The 19,976-nt window shown below is 54.5% G+C and overlaps 1 protein-coding gene across 1 annotated transcript in view; it reads left to right on the top strand.

Annotated features, from left to right (window-relative positions):
- The first annotated feature begins 6 nt into the window (after positions 1 to 6).
- The window catches only part of ZMAT4 (zinc finger matrin-type 4), a 43,601-nt gene continuing 23,631 nt past the window's right edge, over positions 7 to 19,976 (top strand). The window contains exons 1-2 of the mRNA XM_027706367.1: positions 7 to 159; positions 14,673 to 14,774. Coding sequence (XP_027562168.1) covers positions 14,673 to 14,774 — 102 coding nt within the window. The 5' untranslated portion in view covers positions 7 to 159. The remainder of the gene's footprint in view (positions 160 to 14,672; positions 14,775 to 19,976) is intronic.

The following is a 19,976-nucleotide window of genomic DNA, read 5'->3' as shown; positions in this document are numbered from 1 at the left end:
TGGGCTCTCCGGAGCGGCGGCAGCGGAGCTGCAGCGGCGGCGGCCCCGGAGCCCCGCGGGAGCGGCCCCGGAGCCCGCCTGGAGCGGCCCCGCCGCGCCCGAGGCAGCGGCCCCGCAGGCACCGAGCATCGCGCCCGGGGGCACCGGCCGGACCCGAAGGTACCGGGCACCGACCCGCGGCTCGAGCGGGGGCTGCCGCTGGGATCTGTTGATGGGAGTTGGAGGAAAAGTTTTGCCGGGGAGTCGGAGCGGGTCGGTGGCGGTGCCGGTGCGGGCGGGGGGAGGCGATGCGGTGCCCGCCGGGAGCGGTGCCGGGGCGGGTCGGGCGATGCCGCTGCGGATGGAGCCGGGATGGGCTGGGGGTCCGGCCCGGCGGGGAGCGGTGTCTCTGCCCCCCGTGCCGCCCCCGGACCCGCGGCGGTGACCGGCGCCCGCCCTGCGAGCGCTCCAGCCCCGCGCCGGGTGTCGGTGTTTTCCCGGCGGAGTTTTTAGGGAATGCTGGATCCACCGGGGAGGCGGCGGCCGGGGGCGGCCGGGCCTGTGGGTGCGGGACCCCGGGAGCAGCCCCTGTGCCGGTCGGGGGTCGGTGCAGCTCGGGGGGCTCCGGCGGAACGGGCTCCGCGCGGGCGTCCCCGCGGTCCGGCGTGGGAACGGGAGCTCCGGGGGCTGCGGGGTGCCAGCGTGCGTTCCTGCAGGCGCAGGAAAACAAGCCCGTTCTCTGTGTTGTTTGGGAAGTTTGGAGAACTTCCCAAGCCAGCAGGTCGTGGAGAGCACAAGCGCGATTCCAGGGAGGCAGCTGAGCTGGGGGCTGGGGCCGCCCCGTCCCCGGGGACAGCCCCGAGCGGCTGCAGCGGCCGCTCCGGCCGGCGAGAGGGACCGGTCCGAGCAGCGCCGTGGGGCTGCCCGGCCCCACGTGTTGCACTGGGGCTGTCTGTAGGTCAGAGCCAAGCCAAGGCTGTCCCTGACACAGAGTGAGCGAGGTGACACCTGGTTTGGGCTGTGTGGAGGATCTCTGGCAACTGACCCCTGAGCCGTCTGGATTGCTGGTGAACCCGCTCCCTCGGTCAGTGAGACCGGACCTGGGCAGTGCCCCTCGGCTCCTGGTGCTAATCACGCTCTGGTTGCTGCCCTTGGGGCAGCCACACACTCCTTTTGCCCTCCTGCGATCCTGAAGTTACCCGAGTGCTCGGTATTGGGCGAATAGAGCTGCAAAAGGTTTGCAGAGTGTTGAGCAGACAGTTAAAAATCCCCAGTTTGCGTTTTCTGCAGGAGGCTGTGCTGTTTTGCTCTCGCAGGAGCACGTGTAGTCCCCCTGCAAAACACAACCCCCGGCACCAGGAGGTGAGAGGTGAGCGGGGGGATGATGCTGGGGAGGGGCAGCTCGGAAAGGGGGGAGCTGGGCAGAGGGGCTTCAGCTTTGGGACCTTCCCCGGGAAGGGGACGGTGACCTGGAGCACTGCCCGACACTTCTTGCACTGTGCTGTGGGCAGGGGAATGACAGGGACCTGATAAACAGTAAGAGGTATTTTGCTAAAGGTTCTAGACAGTGACTCATCTACTGTAGGAAGGGACAGGAGGGAGGGGCAGCACAGGAGCTTTCTAGAGTAAAAATGGGTCTTTCCCCCTGATTATATCAGAAACAGGAGGTCGGGAATCCCTTTTTACTCCCAGAACAGCGCAGAACTCTGGGTTATAAAGCTCCTGATGCAAGTGCCTCCTGCATCCCTGTCCCCGGGGAGGATCCTGCCTTCTGGCCGTGTCCTGGGGTGGGACTGTTCCAAAATTTGGGGTGATTTCCAGCCCTCACCATTGATCCTATCTGACCGTTCTTAGTCACTTCTGAGTCACTCCAAATAATTGATCCTTCTCTGTACATTGCACCACAACTCTGTGTGTCCCTGGCCAGCTGGGGGGTCTCAGAGGTCACTCTGCTTGGCTCTGAGTTATTGTCTTAACTTTGCTCCCACCTCCAGCCTTCCCCCCTCGGGTTTTTCTGCTCTCCTCTGCCCTCCCCTGCCCTGGACAGCCTGGAGGAGGTGCAGTGCTGCTGCCTTTCCCAGGTGTGCTGCACTCTGAGAGGCCTCCCCAGCTCTTCACAGTATTGCTGTGCCCTCTCGAAAAGGTGTCTGTGTAAGGAATTTTGCTGATATTTGCCTGGATTTGGTTTATTTGCAGAGGAATTGGTGCAGCTGGTTGGTCCTTGCTGACTGAGCACCTCACTCCCAGCGAGGAGCCGCTTCCTCCCTCTGGGGATTTATGGCTTCTGCACCACCTCTCCCCCTCTTCCTGCCTGTGGATTTACCTGGGAATGCTGGTGGCTGGTCTGGCTGTGGATTTATCATCTCTCCCTTGCAGGGGTGTTGCAGGGGGCGAGGAAAGATCCCCAGACCCCCCAAGAGACAGCCCTCATCCCCCACATCGGTGGTTGAGGGGAAACAACAACAGTGGGGAGTTGTTGAGAATTATTGCTTTTCAAGAATCGACTTTTGACCGAAACTTGGCACCTTTTGAGACCCGTGAGTCTCTAGACAGACCCTTTTCCACTGTAAGATGTTCTTTCAGGGTCAGGAGGGCTCCCCAAACCTTGGAAATGGCTCCAGTCTGAGGTGGGTCCTGAGGCTCACGGGGCTGGTCCTGGCTGGTCCCTGCACTGGGTGCCCTGGGCACCTTTGGATCTGGGTGTCTCACTTTATCTGGGTTAAGCTCCCAAGGAAAGAGGTGTGACTTGAGATCCAGAACTGGTTTGAGAGATCAGAACTGGGCCAATTTCTAGGCCAGAACGGGGCTGCTGATGTCCCCAAGGGTGGATTTGGGTACAGAAATGGATGAAGGTCGAGGTTCTCACCTCCCTCCATTGCACAGGTGCCTTCTGCTGAACACAGGGGGGGTCATATCCCTGACAGCTGCTGGGCAGGTAGCAGGACATATGGAAGCTTCATTATTCCTTTCAGAGCATGAAAAACCACCCCTTGCTGAGAAGTGCTGGAGCTGTGAAGTGCAGATGGGGCTGCCCCCAGGAATAGCAGCAGCCTCAGGGCACGGGGAGGGGGCTTTCCTTGGTACCACCTCACCCTCTGCAGAGAGTGTTCTCTGTGCTGCATCCCCAGAGGAGGGTTTAAGAGAACCAGGCTCTGCTGTGACCCTCAGGCAGCATGAGCCTGGATGGAGAGGTGGTTGAATGGGACGGTGCATCTCTGCCCCTTGGTTTCAGTTCTCCTGCGATGTCCAGGGTGCTTTGCTGTCACCACGCTGGGTGTCCCCTGCCCTCCAGGGAGGGCTGTGCCAAATGCTCCTTTGCAGACCTGCTGGAGTGGCAGGGAGGGGCACCTCTGGGTGCTGAGGGCTCCCTGTGCCCTGCCCAGGGCACAGCAGGGTCCAGTGCCCAAAGGCTGCCCTGCTCCGTCCTGCAGCCAGCTCGGGAGGTTTGGTTAAGCAGGTGCTGATCTCTAGGCGTGCGTGTGAGTGCGTTTAAAAAGTCAAAAGGAATTAAACACGTATTTTTCTGGGCCGTGGCTCGTGCTGGGGCTGTGCACAGGAAAACAAAGGGTTCTCCAGGGTCGCTTGTGCTCCGCTGTCGGCTCCTGCCTGCTCAGCCCGGCCCTTGAACAGGAGCATTTGGGTCTCTGTGTTTCTGGTCACCTTGCAGCAGACACAGGGGGTGGTTTCTGCGCCTCCTCTGCTCCCTGTTCTGCTGACAGCTGCGTCTTCCTCAGCCCGGAGGTGTGAGAGCTTTACCTGCCTCCTCCTCCTGCTCCTGCAGAGATGGTGCTTTGCAGGGACTGGGGGAGCTGTGCCACTCACTCCTCTGTTATTAACTAGAAAGGAATAAAGTTGCAGAGGGATCAGATCTGGAGAAAGACCCAGAGTCCCAAAATGCTCCCGGAGGATAGATCCCTAATTGCTCTCTAATTGCATTAGAGTTTAATTTGTTGTTGTTTTTACTGTAATGTTCCCATTTTTCTCGATAGTTTGCTTTGTTCCATTAACTGGAAATAGCTGGAGATGAATATTTGCAATATCAAAACTTGCCTGGTGTGCAATGCCTGGCAGGTTTTAGGCCTTTTCTGTGCTGGCAGGGGACAGGGGGGGCTTTGCCTGCCCTGGCTGTCGGGGACTCGGGTGGGTTGCAGTGCCCACCCCGGGGCAGCGTTTGCTGTACGTGCAGGTCCAGCCCTGGGAGTTTTGGTGGCCTCTGTCCTGCTTCCAGGAGACACAGAAAGCTGAGCTGAGCTGGCCCCAGAGCAGCTCACGGGCAGCTGCACTTCAAAGGGCTTGTTTAATCCATTTCTGCCGAGCACAGGGGGGGAGCAGGTCTGGAAATGAAACTGGGAAAGCTTCAAAAAGGGCTTTCAGGAGCTTCATTTAGAAAGCAATAGGGGAGAAGAATATTGCTGCTCTTAATTTCAAAGCAGAAATATATTTACTTTGCCTTGTTGAAGAGGAAATTGGGTAGAAGATGTAGTTAAGCTGGGACCTGCTTCTTGCCAGTGCATCTTTGTTGGTGAAACAAATCCTGAGGGTGGGAGAGTGTGAATAAACCTTTCCAGTCTATCAGCCTTGAGGCCCTAGAGGTGTCACCCGTGTCCTGCCTGTGTATCACACACGTGCCACTTGTGTGTGTCACACAGGACACCCGAGCCAAGCCCCGGCTGCCCGTGAGCTGGGTGTGACACTCCCGGCTCTCAGGAGACAGTCTGAGCACCAGGAGACGTGGGGAACTGCACTGGGAACTCAAAACTGCTCCTAAATTTGATCCAGCCGCTCAAAACCAGTGGGTGGACCTGGTGGTGAAGTGAGACGTGGATATTTAAAGCTGCCTTGAGGGATGCAGCCAGAGACATGACACCCAGCAGTGAACTGCGAAGGTGAGACATGCTCTGGTTTCAAAATTCACCGAGAAAATGGGAAAAGCTTGGAGCACTGGATCTGCAGAGCCTGGAGTGGCTTGTCAGAAACCCCAAGAATGGGATGGGATTGAACACCCACTGCTTTTGAAGTTGTAAATTAGTCAGTTAAACCTGCTGTTGCACAGAATGCTGTGCAGGCCCCTCTATTATCTGATATATAATAAGCATGTGAGCTGATGGCATTAGAGGCAGAAGCTGTTGTGGCCTCAGTGCATGGTGAGGGTGCTCAGGCTGGCAGTAACCCTGCATCCCAGGACACTGGTGCCTTCCATGTCTGTGCTTTCCACCTCTGAGCTTCAGAGGCTTGGCTGCAGTGACAGCACGTGGTGGAGAGAGCCAGAGTTTAGCCTGACTTAAAATGCAAACTAATTAATCAATTCTGTGTTTTCCGTCCTACAATGTCACTGGTGCAAACATCAAGATGATAACTGTGGATTCAACTGCTCATTTGAAAATACTGAGCAATTAGACAAGTTTATGACAATATTATTTCCTGCCACCAGAGATGCTCCCCGATAGCACTAATTGTGGCGATAATTAATCCGCCTCATTTTCGGGCACGTGGCTGCAGTTGGTGGCAGGGAGAGGAGCCACACGGAATGTGGGGGCCCGTTGTTTTCTCTCATTAGTTGTCAGAGGGTTTCTCTGCCCTTTCAGCTCGCTGTGCTGTCCTGGGGAGGGGCTGGGCTGTGGCTCCCGGGGGATCCCCGCTCTGGGCACGGGGCAGTGAGGGCAGAGGGGCAAAAGGAGCCCATTTGTAGTGTCCTGCTCTGACAGGGGGCAGGAAAGGACCTCAGAGAGCAGCAGGGATGCTTTTGGTTCTGCAGAACACGCAAAAAGCATTTTTGAGCCTTTTTTCCTGCCCAGCCAGCCTGGAAGGCTGATGGCCACGGCTGCAGGGTAACCTGCAAACCCCACTTGGAAAACTGATGTTGTACAAAACACATTAACTCGTTTTAATGCCTCTCTGTCGGGTACCACGGGGGGTGCCTAATAAATGCTGTAGGAATAGGAGTCCCCAGACTATGCAGGGAGAGGAGACCTTTCCAAATCCGTGAGTCAGAGCCGGTCTCCGAAAGGAGCAGCCGGTGCCCAGCCTGGAGTGTGCCCGGCTCCAGCCCTTCTGCAAAGGCAGTTTCATTCCTCACTGACAAAAATAGAGCAGTTTGCATTTCTGGAGACCCTTTGGCACACGGAGCTGGAGCACTGCAGTGGGCATTGATGAACCATTTCTCATTGCTCATCTGTGGGGAAGGGACGGAACAGTGTTTTTTTTCCAGAGGGGAAAATGAAGCATGAATTATCTGAGTGGCTTGCTGAGATGCTTCCAAGCACAAGGAAGGCAGGTCTGACATAAAACTTAAAAGTCCAGCATGCTTCTGCTCAGTGTGGCTGAGCGTGGGAGATGCTCCTGCTTCTTAGAGGAGAGTTAATGCAAAGAAAAGGAGGGTTTTGTTTTTTTCTTTTTTTAAATCAAGGGTGGGCAAAGAAAAAGCTGTAGGAAGGATGTAAATGTTTTGTGTTTTACTTAAGGTAAAGCTCCTTGTTGGTTGCTGGTGCTCACAGAGCTAATTGACAGATTACATGATAATGAGAAGGAGTTTAATGAAATGTGCTGCTATGGGTTGGAGGATGTGGAATTTGGATGCACAGTTAAATTAGGCCAGGGGTTTGGCTCCTCTGTGCTAAATGGGGGACTCTGGGAGCATTTGCATTCCTGGTGTCTTGCTTCTAAATCATTTCACTGATGACAAGAAGCTCTGCTGTGGCAGGGAGCTGTGGCTGAAGGGAGTGGAGTCCATCAGTCACTGCAGGCAGGGAGGGCTCCTGGCCAGAGTTGCTCAACTGCCTTGGTCAATCCTGTAAATCCTCACCTGGTGGCACTTGGTGAGGCAGCTCTGGCTGGCAAATACAGGGTGAGTGAGGGACCATCCCAGGGAGGGGAGAGGAGCTCAGCCAACCTGCTGGTTGACAGTGGGGATAACCAGGAGCGTCTCTGCCTGTGCTGTCTCTGACCTGGTTAACCTGTGCTGGGAGTGTTCAGCACTGTTGGCAGCCACGTTAAACTCATCTGGGGTTGGTGCTGCTGAGGCTGAAGCTGGTTTTGGGAAGAGGTGCTTTAGCTTAGCCAGCTAGGCCAGCATGCAGGCTTTTATTAGGGATCCAGAATTAAAATAATCCCCCATCGGCGATGGACAGATTCGTTCTCTGGAGGCCTCTTCTAAGCCCATTGCCACCTTACATGGCTTTGCCTCTTGGGTTTCTGAGCTGAGGCTGATGGGGACTGACAAGCCCTGATTATGCAAAGTACCAGAGGCGACGGGCTGCCGGCATGGGATCCGGCTCGCCTCGCCTCCTGCCGTTTTGTGTGATATTAGGGAGCCACAGGAAAAAGTAGGTCCTGCTTATCCAAAAATAGACGTGGCGTCCCGGCGGTGGGTGCGGAGCGGGGCTGTGCGGGAGCCGCTCGCCGGCCGCTCCCCCCGATTTTGGGGGTGACCTCCTCGATTTTGGGGGTGCCCCCCGGCCCGGCAGAGCCCGCGCTCGGGCAGCGCCGGCGCCGTTTCTGCGGCTTTTTGTGAGCACCCGCCGTTTCCATGGCAACCGCGAGCATCGCGTGGTACCCCCGGCCCCGCCGCACCCCGCGCTCGGCCCCGCGACGCCCCGACGGCCGGAGGGGTCCCTGCGGGCCCCGGGGGGCTGCGGCAGCCGCTGCTCGGGGCTGGGGGCACCGGGAGCTGCCGGCAGCGCGTCCCTGGGTGCTGGGGCGGGAGGGAAAGGAGCTTCGGACCGGGCTTTGCCCGACCGGGCGTCCTCCCCAGGCAGGGGCCTGGCCAGGGCTCAGCCGAGGGGAATCTGTTCCTGCGGGAGGTGCCCACAGCAGCCGGGTCCCGGGCCAAGGTCCCTCCTTTCCTCTCCATCCCAGTGCGAGTCCCTCCCCTCTGCATCTGACTCCAGCAGCCCCTCCATCTCGAGTGCAGCCTGCTCAGGTCTGCTTTTAACCCGTCTGTCGGGGTTTCTGGGCTGTCCCTGCTGCTGAGGGTCGAGCTGTGCTGGGGTGAGAGGCAGAGCCCCATCCCTGAAGCACACAGGGTGCAGAAGTGATGCCCTGAGGCACAAAATTCGATTTGGGTTCCTACAAACCGTATTAAGCAGTCTTAATATATCAGCCTCCTTTTTAAAATGTATTTTTATTCAAGTCAGCACATGTTTGCAATTAGACCCCGCCACACGATGTGGTGTGAATGATTAGAGCAGTTCATGTGCATAACGGGATGCTTGTGTTTGTAGGGGGGGTGGTGCCACTCCCGGAATCACAGCCTGGCTCCCACTGAACTTGGCAGCATCCTCCCCTCATCCCTCCCGAGGCACTTCGGGGCACGGAGGGCTTGTCTGTGCTGCACGCCCGGGTCTGTCCTTTGCTCCCTGAATCTCTGTGCCTGCAATTCCCTCCTCTTGCCTTTTGTTCCCACTCCAGACAGGCAGCAGGTCAAAAAGTCACCGCCTGGGTTTTGCTGCCACGTGCCAGCCCGAGCCTCGTCCTGTGCTGCCCTGCCAGGGGGGTGCTGTGCTGCAGGTGGGGGCTGCACAGGCTCACCTGGAGCCTCGGCCCTGCTGCTCTTCTGCCTGGAGGGCATCACCTGTCCCTCCTGGCTCTCCTCTGCCAGAGCTCACTGCTGGTCCTGATGTGTTCATCAGGCTGTTTTCTTGCTTGGTTCTATTTATAAACGGTGCCTTGATGGTTAGGTGAGGAGAAGGGAACATCTGGCAGCTTTCCCTCTGACCCAGAGCTCAGTGAGTCTTGGGAATTCAGTGAGACATCCCTGGCAATTCCTCCCCACGGCGTGAGAGCAGAGAGGCTCTTCTTAAAATCCCCATCCATTGAGAGGGCACAGTTGCTGTCTGAGTGTCCCTTTCTTAGTCCTGGCAAACACAGAATCCCAGAATGGCTTGGGTTAGAAGAGACCTTAATGTTCATCTCGTGCCAGCTCCCTGCCATGGGCAGGGACACCTTCCAGCAGCCCAGGTTGCTCAGAGCCCCACCCAGCCTGGCCTTGGATGGTTCCATCAAGAAGTTGATCCCAGGAAAGGAGCAACTTGCCTGCTTGCGAAGTTGGGCTTTTGGGTCGCTCAGCTTGAGCCTCGTCTGCCCCATGTTGCTCTCCACAGCCTCTCCCCTGTGCTGACACATGCAGCAGCCACGTGCAGGATCTCTCCTGCTCCCCAGCTCATGCCACACACAATCTTGTTCTGATTTTCAAGGCTCCAATAAAGCGTGTCAAAATGCATCAAAGGCTGAGAGCAGAAGTGAAGCAAATTGACTCTGTGGAGGATTTAGGGAACGGAGGGAGTAGGGATAAACCCCAAACCAAACAAGAACTGCAGAGAAGGTGAAGCATGGCAGAGGTGGCAGATGTGCAGCACAGCTGGAGGGACGTGGAGCATCTCTGATTTGGCAGGAGAATGGGAAAACCTGGAAGTAGCACACGGATCCTCTGGAGATGTGGTTTGTAGGGAGGTGCCACCATCCCCTCTGGGATGCAGGATTGTCTGGGCTCTGTTACATCACTCTCTGTCGAGGGCAGGCAAGGAAACTCCTGTGCTGGAACAGGCAGAGGCTGCAGATCCTGTGGCTGTGAATTCAGGCTCTTACATCAGCTCAGGACAGGCTGAGGGTCCCACCATCACCACGGGATGGGGTGTCCTGTTCTGTCTGTGGCTGGGTGCCCTTCCCTGGGGAGAGCCAGCAGGGCAGAACTGCCCTGGGCTGTCCCATCCCGGCCCTTTCCCTGGTGCTGGGAGGCTGCTGTGGCCTCCAGCCACAAGGTGATAAAAGGGCTCCGTCCCAAGGTGATAAAAGCAGGAGGAGAATCGGAGAATCCTGCTCATGGAACAGGCTCTGACAGTGCCAGGAAATCAGGCACTTCAAAAGGCAGTTTTGCATTTCTTCAGATGCCTCAGTGTGAGCGCAGTGACAGAGTTGCTGAAAGCACATTAATTATTAGTAAAGACTTTTTTTTTCTTTTTATTGCAAGACAAATTAAACAACAGAAGAAAACAGGAGGTGTTACACGAGATGTTAATCCACGGGAGAGTGACAGCAGCAAAAGCCACAAATAATTCATAAGATGAAAGTCAGGACATTTAATTTTTGGCTTCTTGTTAGCATTTGGCATTCGTGCACATGCTCAGTTGCCACTTCTCTTGTGCTCCAGCACAGAGGTTTCGGAAGCTGTTGGTTGTGGAAAAGGTGATTACAGGCCTTCAAGAGCAAATTGGATGAGGGACCACAATTTTTTTCTTTCCTCTTGACTGGAAGAAGCCAAGTTGCTGAATCCAGTGCTTTGTCCTGTGGCACTCCTTGTCCTTGATTGGGCAATGGGAAAAAAGAACCTGTGCAGGAATTCCTGGTGCTCCACAACCAACAGGTGATGGACTGAGCACCTCAGGGACCAGATTCCTGGCAAGGAGCTCCAACTGTTCCGTGGTTCTGTGAGCCCTGCCCAGGGCAGCCCTGGCACAGGGTGAGGCTGTGTGTGTGTGTGTCTCTGTGGCTGCAGCAGCCAAGTCAGCAATTCCTGGGATGTCTGCTGATTCCTTCTATCCACGTCCCTGAGGCACGTGCTGTGGAGTTGAGACAGTGGTTTATTGTTGAAATACAGAAATAATTGACAGTGAATGCCACCAAGGCTGATCTGTGAAGTGATACAAAAGGTGAAACTGGGAATTAAAAACCCTCTATCTGATTCGTGTTTGCCACGTGCTCTGGAGCTGTTGCTGCCAGTCATGGATTTCCCATTATTAAAAAACTTCTTTCCCTATTCACTGAGCTCGTTGCTCAGAAAAGGGGGCAGTGAACTCGAGAATGGGGTGTGCAGCAGCACCGACAGAAGCGTCCTGCTGAGGGAAGATTGCTGGAAAGGAGATTACAGCAGCATTTATCAGAAACACGAGGGGAAGTGTTGGCTGACGGCACCAGCAGCTCGTGGTGCTGCCGTGGAGCAGCAAAGGGCCACAGCAGTCGGCACCTGGGCTGAGGTCCTGTTCTGCTGGGTCTGGATCCCAAAAGCAGTTCCTAGAGGGGCACTTCCACCACCCTGTGATGGGGACACATTCAGCACATGCCCCTGTCTGGTGGGATTCAGATTTCCTTAGAAAGGAGTTTGGCTTTGCACGTGTCTCCGATGTCAGCTGTGGGTTGCTGTCCTCCAAAATTCAGTGCACCTTAGTTGGCATCTCCCTGGCCGCTGCCAAAAGCCGGAGTCAGCCCCGTCAGATTGATTTTCACTGAGCTGTGGCAGCCACTGGAGCTGCTGAGGAGGATCTCAGCCATATGGCACGAGGTGCTGCAGGGGGGGTGTCTGGGGATGCTGAGCTGACACGTGCAGAGGTCACGGATCTGGAGCAGGGAGGGGACTCGGCACTGGGGTGTGGCACAGGAGGCCACAATAAACCCCCTGAAGGAGGCAAAGTGGTCAGTGCTTGTGGTGGAGGCCCCAGCAGGTCCCCACCCGAGGAGGAGGAGGACACCAGGAGTGTCAGGTATTTATTTACACCCGGGTGTGCAGACAGAGCCCTTGGTGGAGTCCAGGGGACAGGGCTGCAAGTCTCACGTTATTCCTTCAACTCCCAGCATGAAAATCCTCTGACTGGGAGTGTTGAGGGACACATCCCACCCTGCTCAGCACCTGCAGCTCCCCTCCAGTGTCCCTCACAGCCGAGGGCTGTTGGCAGGGAAAACCCTCCTCTTGGGCAGCCAGGCTGTGTGGGGAGGTCACTGAGGGCAGGAAAAACCCTCCTCTTGGGCAGCCAGGCTGTGTGGGGAGGTCTCTGAGGGCTGGGCACTCCTGGGGCAGTCAGTCGGGCACGTGTGGGCAGGGAGAGTCACAGTGGAACGAAGTGATTAGAAATACATAAATATTAATTGCTTATGAACTCCCTTTATGACACTTGCAGGCAGAAGAAGTTAATAAATCACTGCTGGGGTTAGCCCACAGAAGGGCAGTGCAGAGTGGATCTGAGAGGAGACAGGAGCGGGGAAGAGGAGCTTTTCTGGAGAGGAGGAAGCACCGTTTTAGGCCAGACCCCAACAGCACAAAGCTGTTTTACAGTTTTCTTTTTGCCAGGGTTTCCTGTCTGGAGTCCACCTCTTGCTGCAGGGGGGAGCCTTTGCAGCTGAGCACAGATGCCATCAGCTGGGGCCACCTATGGCAACCTCCCTGTACCAGTCCCTTTGCAGGAACCAGACATTTGGTTCTTGCATGTAGCAGGGTCCCTGTGCAGACCCCAAGGGAAATATCCCCCCTGGACCTCCCTGTGGTCTGGGTGTGAGAGCAGCCAGTGCCACCCCAGGCACTGGGGCAGCTTTAAAACCTCATTCATTTCACTCCTTGTTTCCTGGACATCCTTTGGCAGCTGCTGAGGAGGGGAAGAGACTTTTGCTCTTTGCTTGCATTTCTGAGGGACAGGTAGCAGTCTGTTTTCTCAAGCCTGGTACTTGAATTTAAACTTGTCCCGGGGCTGTCTTGGTTTCAGTGGCAGCTTTGCAAGGGTGATTTGTGTAAATGGGTGCTGGTAGTGGATTGCTTGTGTGCAAATCTACCTTGCTAAGGTGAATCTGTTATTTTCTGTCAAAATTTAATTTTGCCCAGAGCAGTTATTGTTACCAGAGCTTTCTAATTATTTTTAATAGCCAAGCTTACATCTGCTTGAATCCTTGCAGCAGTTTAGCCTAATATATTCATGCAAAAGCATGAAGGAGGCTTTTCTTCCGTTTGTTCTCCCGTTGCCCCTAATCCCCATTCCTCTCTCCTCTGCCTCGTGTCCTTTTCATCCCCGTGGAAAAGCAAGGCCTGGGAACACGTCCCACCCCTGTATCAGAAGTTACTGCTCAGAGAAACACCTGAGCTCCTGTTCCTGGACCAGCCTGTTCAGCCTCTGCTGCTGTAAAGGGGGACAGACGATTCCATTTGGGGAGGCAGGAGAGACCTGGGCTCTGTTATCAGAGCACAGAGAGCTGGACTAATACACAGAAGCTTTTGATTTACTCTGATTTTTGCCATGAGGGTTTGTGCCGTGAGCATTGCAGGCTGCATGCAAATGAAGGCAGTGTTACCTGACTCTGGCTCTGTTGCTGGATTGAGGTTTAATGAGATTCTTTGGTTTGCCTCGTGTCAATCTGTTGTAGTTAAGTGAGATTTCTTCCCCCTACTGCGTTTTGCCTTTGATGCAATTTTGCAACACTTCTTGTACTCCTAAAAGGGCCTTTTTGGTGTCTTTGAAAGTTTCTCAGTGCAGCATCTCTCTGGACAGAGTAAATGAAGATTAAACCTCAGCAGACAGCAAGAGAAAACAAGCAAATGTCTTTGCAGAATCAAAATGCAAGGGCAGCAGTGGAGGAGCTCCGAGGTTTGTGTCTTTTGTCTGGGAAAGCAGAACACTTGAACAAACCTTTTCCTGGAGCTGGGGGCTGACTGGTCTCTCCAGGCTGGGAGCCTCTGATCTCAGCTCAGCTGCTGGTTTTCATAAAATGTGCAGGGACCCCAATAACTGTGGGGCAGCAGGACACTGGGGATTGGGCACAACCACCTCCAGCCTGGCACTGACCAGCCTTTCTCCACCTGGCTTTGTCTGCTGATGAGATCTCATTCATTGCCTGTTCATTCCCATACTGTTTTTCTTCCTAATCAGTGGAATAAACTCTATAAAATCTCTATTATCAGTCTTCATTATGCCCAGGTTTGTTATGATTGTGAATTAATAGACTTTATCCTGGCTTAAGTCAGAAGGCATCAGCCTCTCTTTCCCCTCTTAATTTGCACAGAGATTAGTTTTAAATATTCTCTCTGTGAAGCTGCTTCTGTTATTTTCTGGCTCTGTTTGGGTTCAGGCTGTTTTAAGCCTCAGTGTTCCTGATATGAGTTCAGAGGAGGAGGCTTTGAACAGAGGAGGAACGTGTTCGTGTGAACCAGGGTGCTCAGCAAGCTGGTTTTGTAGGTGAAGTGTCCTCCTTGTAGGTGAAGTGTCCTCGTTGGAAGTTCTGGGGAACACACAAGTATTTAAACAGCTGCTGGAGAACAGCCCAGCCCAGTAAATCACCTGAGCAGTTTCCTTTGGTGCCTAAATTGAGGAATACAGCAGAGTGCTGTTCCAGCTTAAACCCACCTTTCCCCAGGTTGTGATGCTGTTTTGCCTTTCCCGTGAAACCCCATAAGCTCGTGGGTGTTGTACAACAAATGGTTGGGTGTGTTTGGAGCCCTGAGCCCTCTCTGCTGCAGCTGGGTCTGCACGGGGTGTTTCCAGCTGGGAAAGGTGACGGAAGAACAGCCACTCCCGAGGAGCTCACCCATGGATATTGTGGCAGGGAAGGTGTGCTGTGCCTGTGGCCAAAGGTGTTCAGGGGTCAGGTGCTGCTTGGGCTGCCCCCACTGCAGTGGGGAAGGGGACACACCACAGGTCTCCAGCAGTGCCTGGGAGCTGCCCAGGGCGAGGAACAAACGCTTGGCACGAGCTGGTGGTGGATAAACCTGGGGACTCTGGATGGGAGACACTGGGAGGTTCCATTTGATGTTGGTTCTGTTCCCTTGTGGTCACGAGAACTGCTCAGCTGAGGGGCTGCCTGGCCCTGCAGGACCCTCGTCAGGCACCTTTGCCCCTGCAGGACCCTCGTCAGGCACCTTTGCCCCTGCAGGACCCTCGTCAGGCTCCTCTGCCCTCCCTCCATCACTGACTCTGCTTCTTGTCTCTCCTCTCTGCCGTGCACAGATGAAATCCTCCGACGTGGAGCAGGAGCTGTTCACTGAGAGTTACTGCAAGGTGTGCAGTGCCCAGCTCATCTCCGAGTCCCAGCGCGTGGCCCATTACGAGGTAGGACCTTCCTGGCTGGGACTTGTTTTCCGCAGTTCCGCTCCGGAAAACTCGGGATTCGAAGAACTGTTTCTGCTGGTGGCGTCTCACCCTGCCAGTGATGTCACTGCAGCCGTGTCTGCTGCCTGTCTGGCTTTTCCCTCTGCCTGAATTTGCCAAGTCAGGCTGCGATTGAAACGGGGCTGGAGGAAGCACCGGTAGCGAGGAGAGCAATTAAGAGTGCAGCAAAACGAGCCCAGGTTGTATTAAATTTGCTGCACTGTGCTTTGCTGAGCAGGAATCACTGATTGTGCAGAGAATAGATTAGTGTTTGTGAATGTGTTTAAGCACTTAAGAGGTGGCAAGCAATGAACAATTAGAAAGGATGGATTATTAGAGATGCGTTAGAGCAGCAATTAACAGCACTGCGTGTCCTCAAAACAAACTTAAACACGTTCCTATTAAATAAGGAGGAAATTATTGAGGGATGTGCTGCTGGAAATCCTTCAGGAAAGGAAACCCACTGCCTCTCCTTGTGTCAGCACCTGCTCCCTGTGCTGTGGGGAACATTTTCTGAGGAAGTCTGCAGCAGATCTGGTGTAGATCCTGCCACGGTGAGGGGCTCTCAGTGTTCCCCCAGTGAGAGAACAGCCTTTTCCAGGTTCAGAAGCAGAGGAGGTGTAGGGTCACCGTGTGTGGCTGTGCAGGAGGGGTCAGAGCACAGCCCATCACCCCTTGTATGGCAGGAACTGCTCAGGGACTGTCCTCCCCTGGGGATGTCAGGCCAAGGAGGGATGTGTGAGGTGGTCCAGCCTCTCCTGGAAGACTCCAGGAGAAGTGATGCATGTCTGCATCATCTGTCTTTACACAGAGTGTCTATACAGAGTAAACTTCGTGTATTTGTCATATATAACATAGAGATAATATAGGTATTTAGATTATACGGAATAATTTGGTTGGATTTGATGGTCTTGGTGGTCTCCAACCTAAACAATGCTGTGACTGTGTGTGAAGAGCTGGGGGATGAGGGACCCCTGCACTCACGGGAGCTGTGTTTTGCCCCTGCTTTGGGGCACTCAGTGTCTGTAGTGTTCCAGCAGGGACCTGGGAGATGAAGTTTCCCCAGACATTTGCTCTGACTCGAGTGTTCTGTAATGGATACACGGTGGAGACATTTGTGTGGCCAGTGGAGCCGTCCCAGCAGCTCAGTGTCCGTGCTCCAGGGATGCTGTGCTGCATTAATTAACAATGGGAACAAGAACACTCGTCCCCTTGTAAGGCACTTTACACGTCTTGTTTTGGTGACTTCCTTAAGAGCTCTCCTGTAACTGCTCCTCCAGCTGCCCTGGGAGTGCAGCAGAGATCCCTGGCAGCCGGGGGGAAGTGGAGGGCTGAAGTTTTAGGGGCACCTTCCAGGTCCTGCTCCTGGGCCCTGTGGGTGCCCAATTTTGCCCACAGGAGGCAGGAGCGTTGCTGCAGGAACGGGAGCAGCTCCCGGTGAGTGCTCAGCCAACCTCCTCTGCTCTGTTCCTGTCACCGTGGGGATGAGCTGAATCATTAATTCATAGCAGCCGTTTTTGAGATGTGGAAAGCAACACGGTTTTCTGTTGTATATCTCAGTGCGAGGTGTTGTGCTCGTTTGTCGTGCCCCGTGAAATCCCAGCAGACGTTCGGCACAATAATGTCATTCCCAGAGCTCACCCGTGGGATGTGTAACACGGAGCAGGGGGTGGAGGGAGTGAGCTGAGGGGGCTGCTCAGGGTCCCTTAGGGTGGGCCAGGAGCTGGGGGTGCCCCTGCCCCGGGGCTGTGCCGTGGAGAGACTTGTCCCTTTGAGGTGCCTGTCCTGGAGTGTGACATTTGTCCTCCTGACACCTCCTGGAACCCACAGGCACAGCCAGAGGTTGCAAACCTGCCCGGGGGTGTTCCAGGGAGGTGGGGCTGTGGGTGCTCCATCCTGCCCTTGCTGCCTGGAATGTAAGATTCGCTGTTTCTTCCTAATTGACAAAGTGGCTGCTCGCTGTTTGCATGCCTTTTTTTTTGTTGTTTTTTTTTTTTTCCCCCTTCTTACTTTTAAAAAGTGTTCTGTGGTTAAAAACTGATTCTTTTCTGCCAATCTGTTTTGGGGAGCCCCCCAGGGTGGGCACCCTGCCTGTCCATGGGCACTGGGGGCCCTCGGTGTCCATGCAGCTGGGGGTGCTGGGGTTTGTTTTGGTCAGCATTGCCCTTCCCCTTCCTGAGCCAGAGCCTGGAGAGAAAGGGGATTGATCCGCTGCCTCTCTAGCGCAGTTGAGCTCTGCAGCCTTGTGCCAGGGACTGGAGTCTTGGCTCTCTGTGCATGCAAAATAAGACATTTCTCTGTAAGAAAATAGAGGGAAACAGCCTATGAAAGGGGGATGTTTTTATCTTGCCAAACAGGAATAGTCAATTCCAATCGCTGTCTCGTCTCCTTCTCCAAATCACCAACCAATAATTCTCTTCTTCTGCGCTACTTTGCCAGGATTAAAAAATAATTTTATGTCAGTCACGCAATATTAAGCGATATTATTTCCAAGGGCAAGTGTAGTGGAAAAATGACAAAAGGATCGGGGTGTGTGCAGCATATTTTTGCTTCCAAGTTGACATACAGCAAATCCTGCCCTTATTTCATGTGCTTTGTGCAGCCGCGTTTCTGGCTCTGTCTGATGCGTCTGCTGTGCTTTCCTCCCCACCCCGGGGACACTGCCAGGCCCTGCCCTCCTGCCCAGGGGTCACCCCAGGACAGAGCTGAGCCCAGGAGCTGCCTTGGGATATTGGCTTGTGGTGACATTCCCGAGTGAGGAAAGGCCTTAACGAGCTCCGTGCCCGCTGAGGGTCCCGGGGGTTGATGCTGGGGCAGCTTTTGTGCAGCTGTGAGAGGTGAGACAAATCTTCCTGGGTGGTGTCGATGCCCCAGAGAGCGTGCATTTGAATATTTTAATTGTTAAAGCAAGTGAGTACCTTAATTCATCCCTTGAAGTGTCAGAAAACTCCCTTCCCACCTCTGCTGCTGTGTCCCTTCGGTGCCCTGGCTCCTGTTTCCCCCTTGGGAGGGGCAAAAGGGACCGGGGTGACTGGGTGGGTAGAGGATCACAGAAGAGGGCAGGGTGATGCCACGAGCTCCAGGCAGGTGGTGACCAGTGCAGGGGGTTGTTTCACACCTTCTCGTGCCCCACTGTCCACGTGCTGTGCTTGCTGCAAGTCTGTGCCCCAGAGATGGGTTTTTTCTTTGCTGTATCTCTGCATCTCGTCTCCCTCTGGAGCCCGGAGCCTCTTTGCTGCTGAATTCTCTCAGGATCGCCCGTAAATTAACACTTCCTTCCAGCTCTGTCTTTGAGAGGGGTTGTATCACTCTGGTGAGCTGCTCTGTAAATTAAAAAGCTAAAAAAAAAAAATAGAGCTAAGGTTTCTTAGTTAGCTCCGAGTCCTCATCTCTGTACAGAAGTGTTCACAGCCATTAGGAAGATGTTACCATTTATTTTCACGTTTCCCCTTGAAAATCCTGCAGGAAAATTACCTCATATGCAAAGTTGCTCTCAGATTTCACCCTGAGCTGCACATTCATCACCACATTTGCTCCTCAGGCTGCTATAATGCTTCTCTCCATTGTAATCTTTATTGCTTCAGGTGTTCAGATGGTGCTTTGCTTTGCCATTTAAAATGAGGGAAGACTCTGGGTGTGGAGGAAGAGCAGCCCGGGAAGGAGCTGTGCCAGTGCCAGCTCACCCCCCCAGACCAGGGAATGGTGCTTTGAGTGCTCCAGCAGGGGAGGGCAGAGGCAAGGAGTGTTAAAATTCAAATGCAGGGGAAAGTGGGGAGAGCAAATAAAGTGCCGTGCCCTTTGGCTCCTCTCCGGAGCTGAGTGCTCTGTGGAATTCCTCACCCTGTCTCGGGAGCAGGATATCGACAGCCCCATCAATACTGCTCCAATACTGCTCGTCTGCGTGGGCTGGAGCAGTGCTGGGGTTAATCTGCTTCCAGTGGGGCTGTCCTTGGCTGGAAACGGCGTGAAGCGATGGCTTGTCTGAAGGAATAATAAACATTGTTTACTATTGGCACATTAGTGCCTTAAGGATCAAGATGTGTGTGCTCAGAAAGGCAATCCTGTGTCTGAAATATTAATGCGCCGCAAGAGCACATACTCTATTTAACAAAATAAATGCTGTGCTGGAAAGCAAGGAGCTGGAATGTTCTGTTTCTGCTCCCAGTTCCCTGCGTGAGATGCTGCAGGCATTTCCAGGATGGAGGAGTGGAAGGGATGTGCTTCAGCTGGAAATAAGGGCTGCGCTGGGCTATCGTGTGTCGGGGCTCTGCTGATGTCAGGGATCGTGGAAGGGAAGGTGACATTTGCTGGCCATGAGCTCTCTCCTGTGTTCTGCCACTGCTGCTGCTCACCTGTCACGTTGTGTCTTGCTTTGGTGGCACTAATGTGTAAATCCTTCAGAGAATGAAGGAGGAGGGGACGTCCTACCTGTTGTTCCCACGTCCTTCCCCACCACCGCTGGAATCTCCTCTGCCATGGTATTCGTGGTTTTTGGTGGCAGATTGTGCTGGTGTCTGGTAGGAGAACCTTGGCTCGAGGAGAAAAAGCTGATGAAGGCGTGTTTGTGTTGCAGAGATGATGGAGGTGCTGCTCTGTTCTTTGTCTGTGCCCACACAGGCCTCCTGCAGCTTCCTTGGCACCCAGTTCGCGTCGTGGTAACAGCCCCAGATAAAACATGTTGAGGTAAACGTGGTCACCCACTGTACATGAGGGAGGTAGGTGGGTGCCAGTGTTTTAGGGCACGGGGCTCGTGCTCCATCCTGCACAGAGCCCATATGGACACGGCACAGTGGCAGCTGCTGGGTCACGTGTGCTGCAGAAACCAGGGGAGATGGGGGGGACTTTACAAAGCTCTGTTACTGCTCTGTTGTCAACATTTATGGCTGAACATTACTTTTAATGCACTCCCAGCATCAAAATCTATTGCTAACCAGCAGCACCAGCAGAGCAGATGAAGTCCTGTGCACAGCTTCCTTCCCGAGTACCCCTGTGCCTGTTGCTGGCTGAAAATAGCTAAAGTTCAAAGGTCCTTCCAGAGCAGTAGTAAAACACTCGGGGAATGGGAGCCCAGGGTCAGCAGTGATGGAGGGGCACCAGGGATGTCACGTTGAGCCTGCCTGGAATGAAAGTAGTGAGAGGTTGCTCTGCTACCCCCGAGGGGCT

Source organism: Neopelma chrysocephalum, unplaced genomic scaffold (genome assembly GCF_003984885.1).
Source record: "Neopelma chrysocephalum unplaced genomic scaffold, ASM398488v2 Primary Assembly neopelma1_367, whole genome shotgun sequence".
NCBI lineage: Eukaryota > Metazoa > Chordata > Aves > Passeriformes > Pipridae > Neopelma > Neopelma chrysocephalum.
This window is presented reverse-complemented; position numbering and strand designations above follow the sequence as displayed.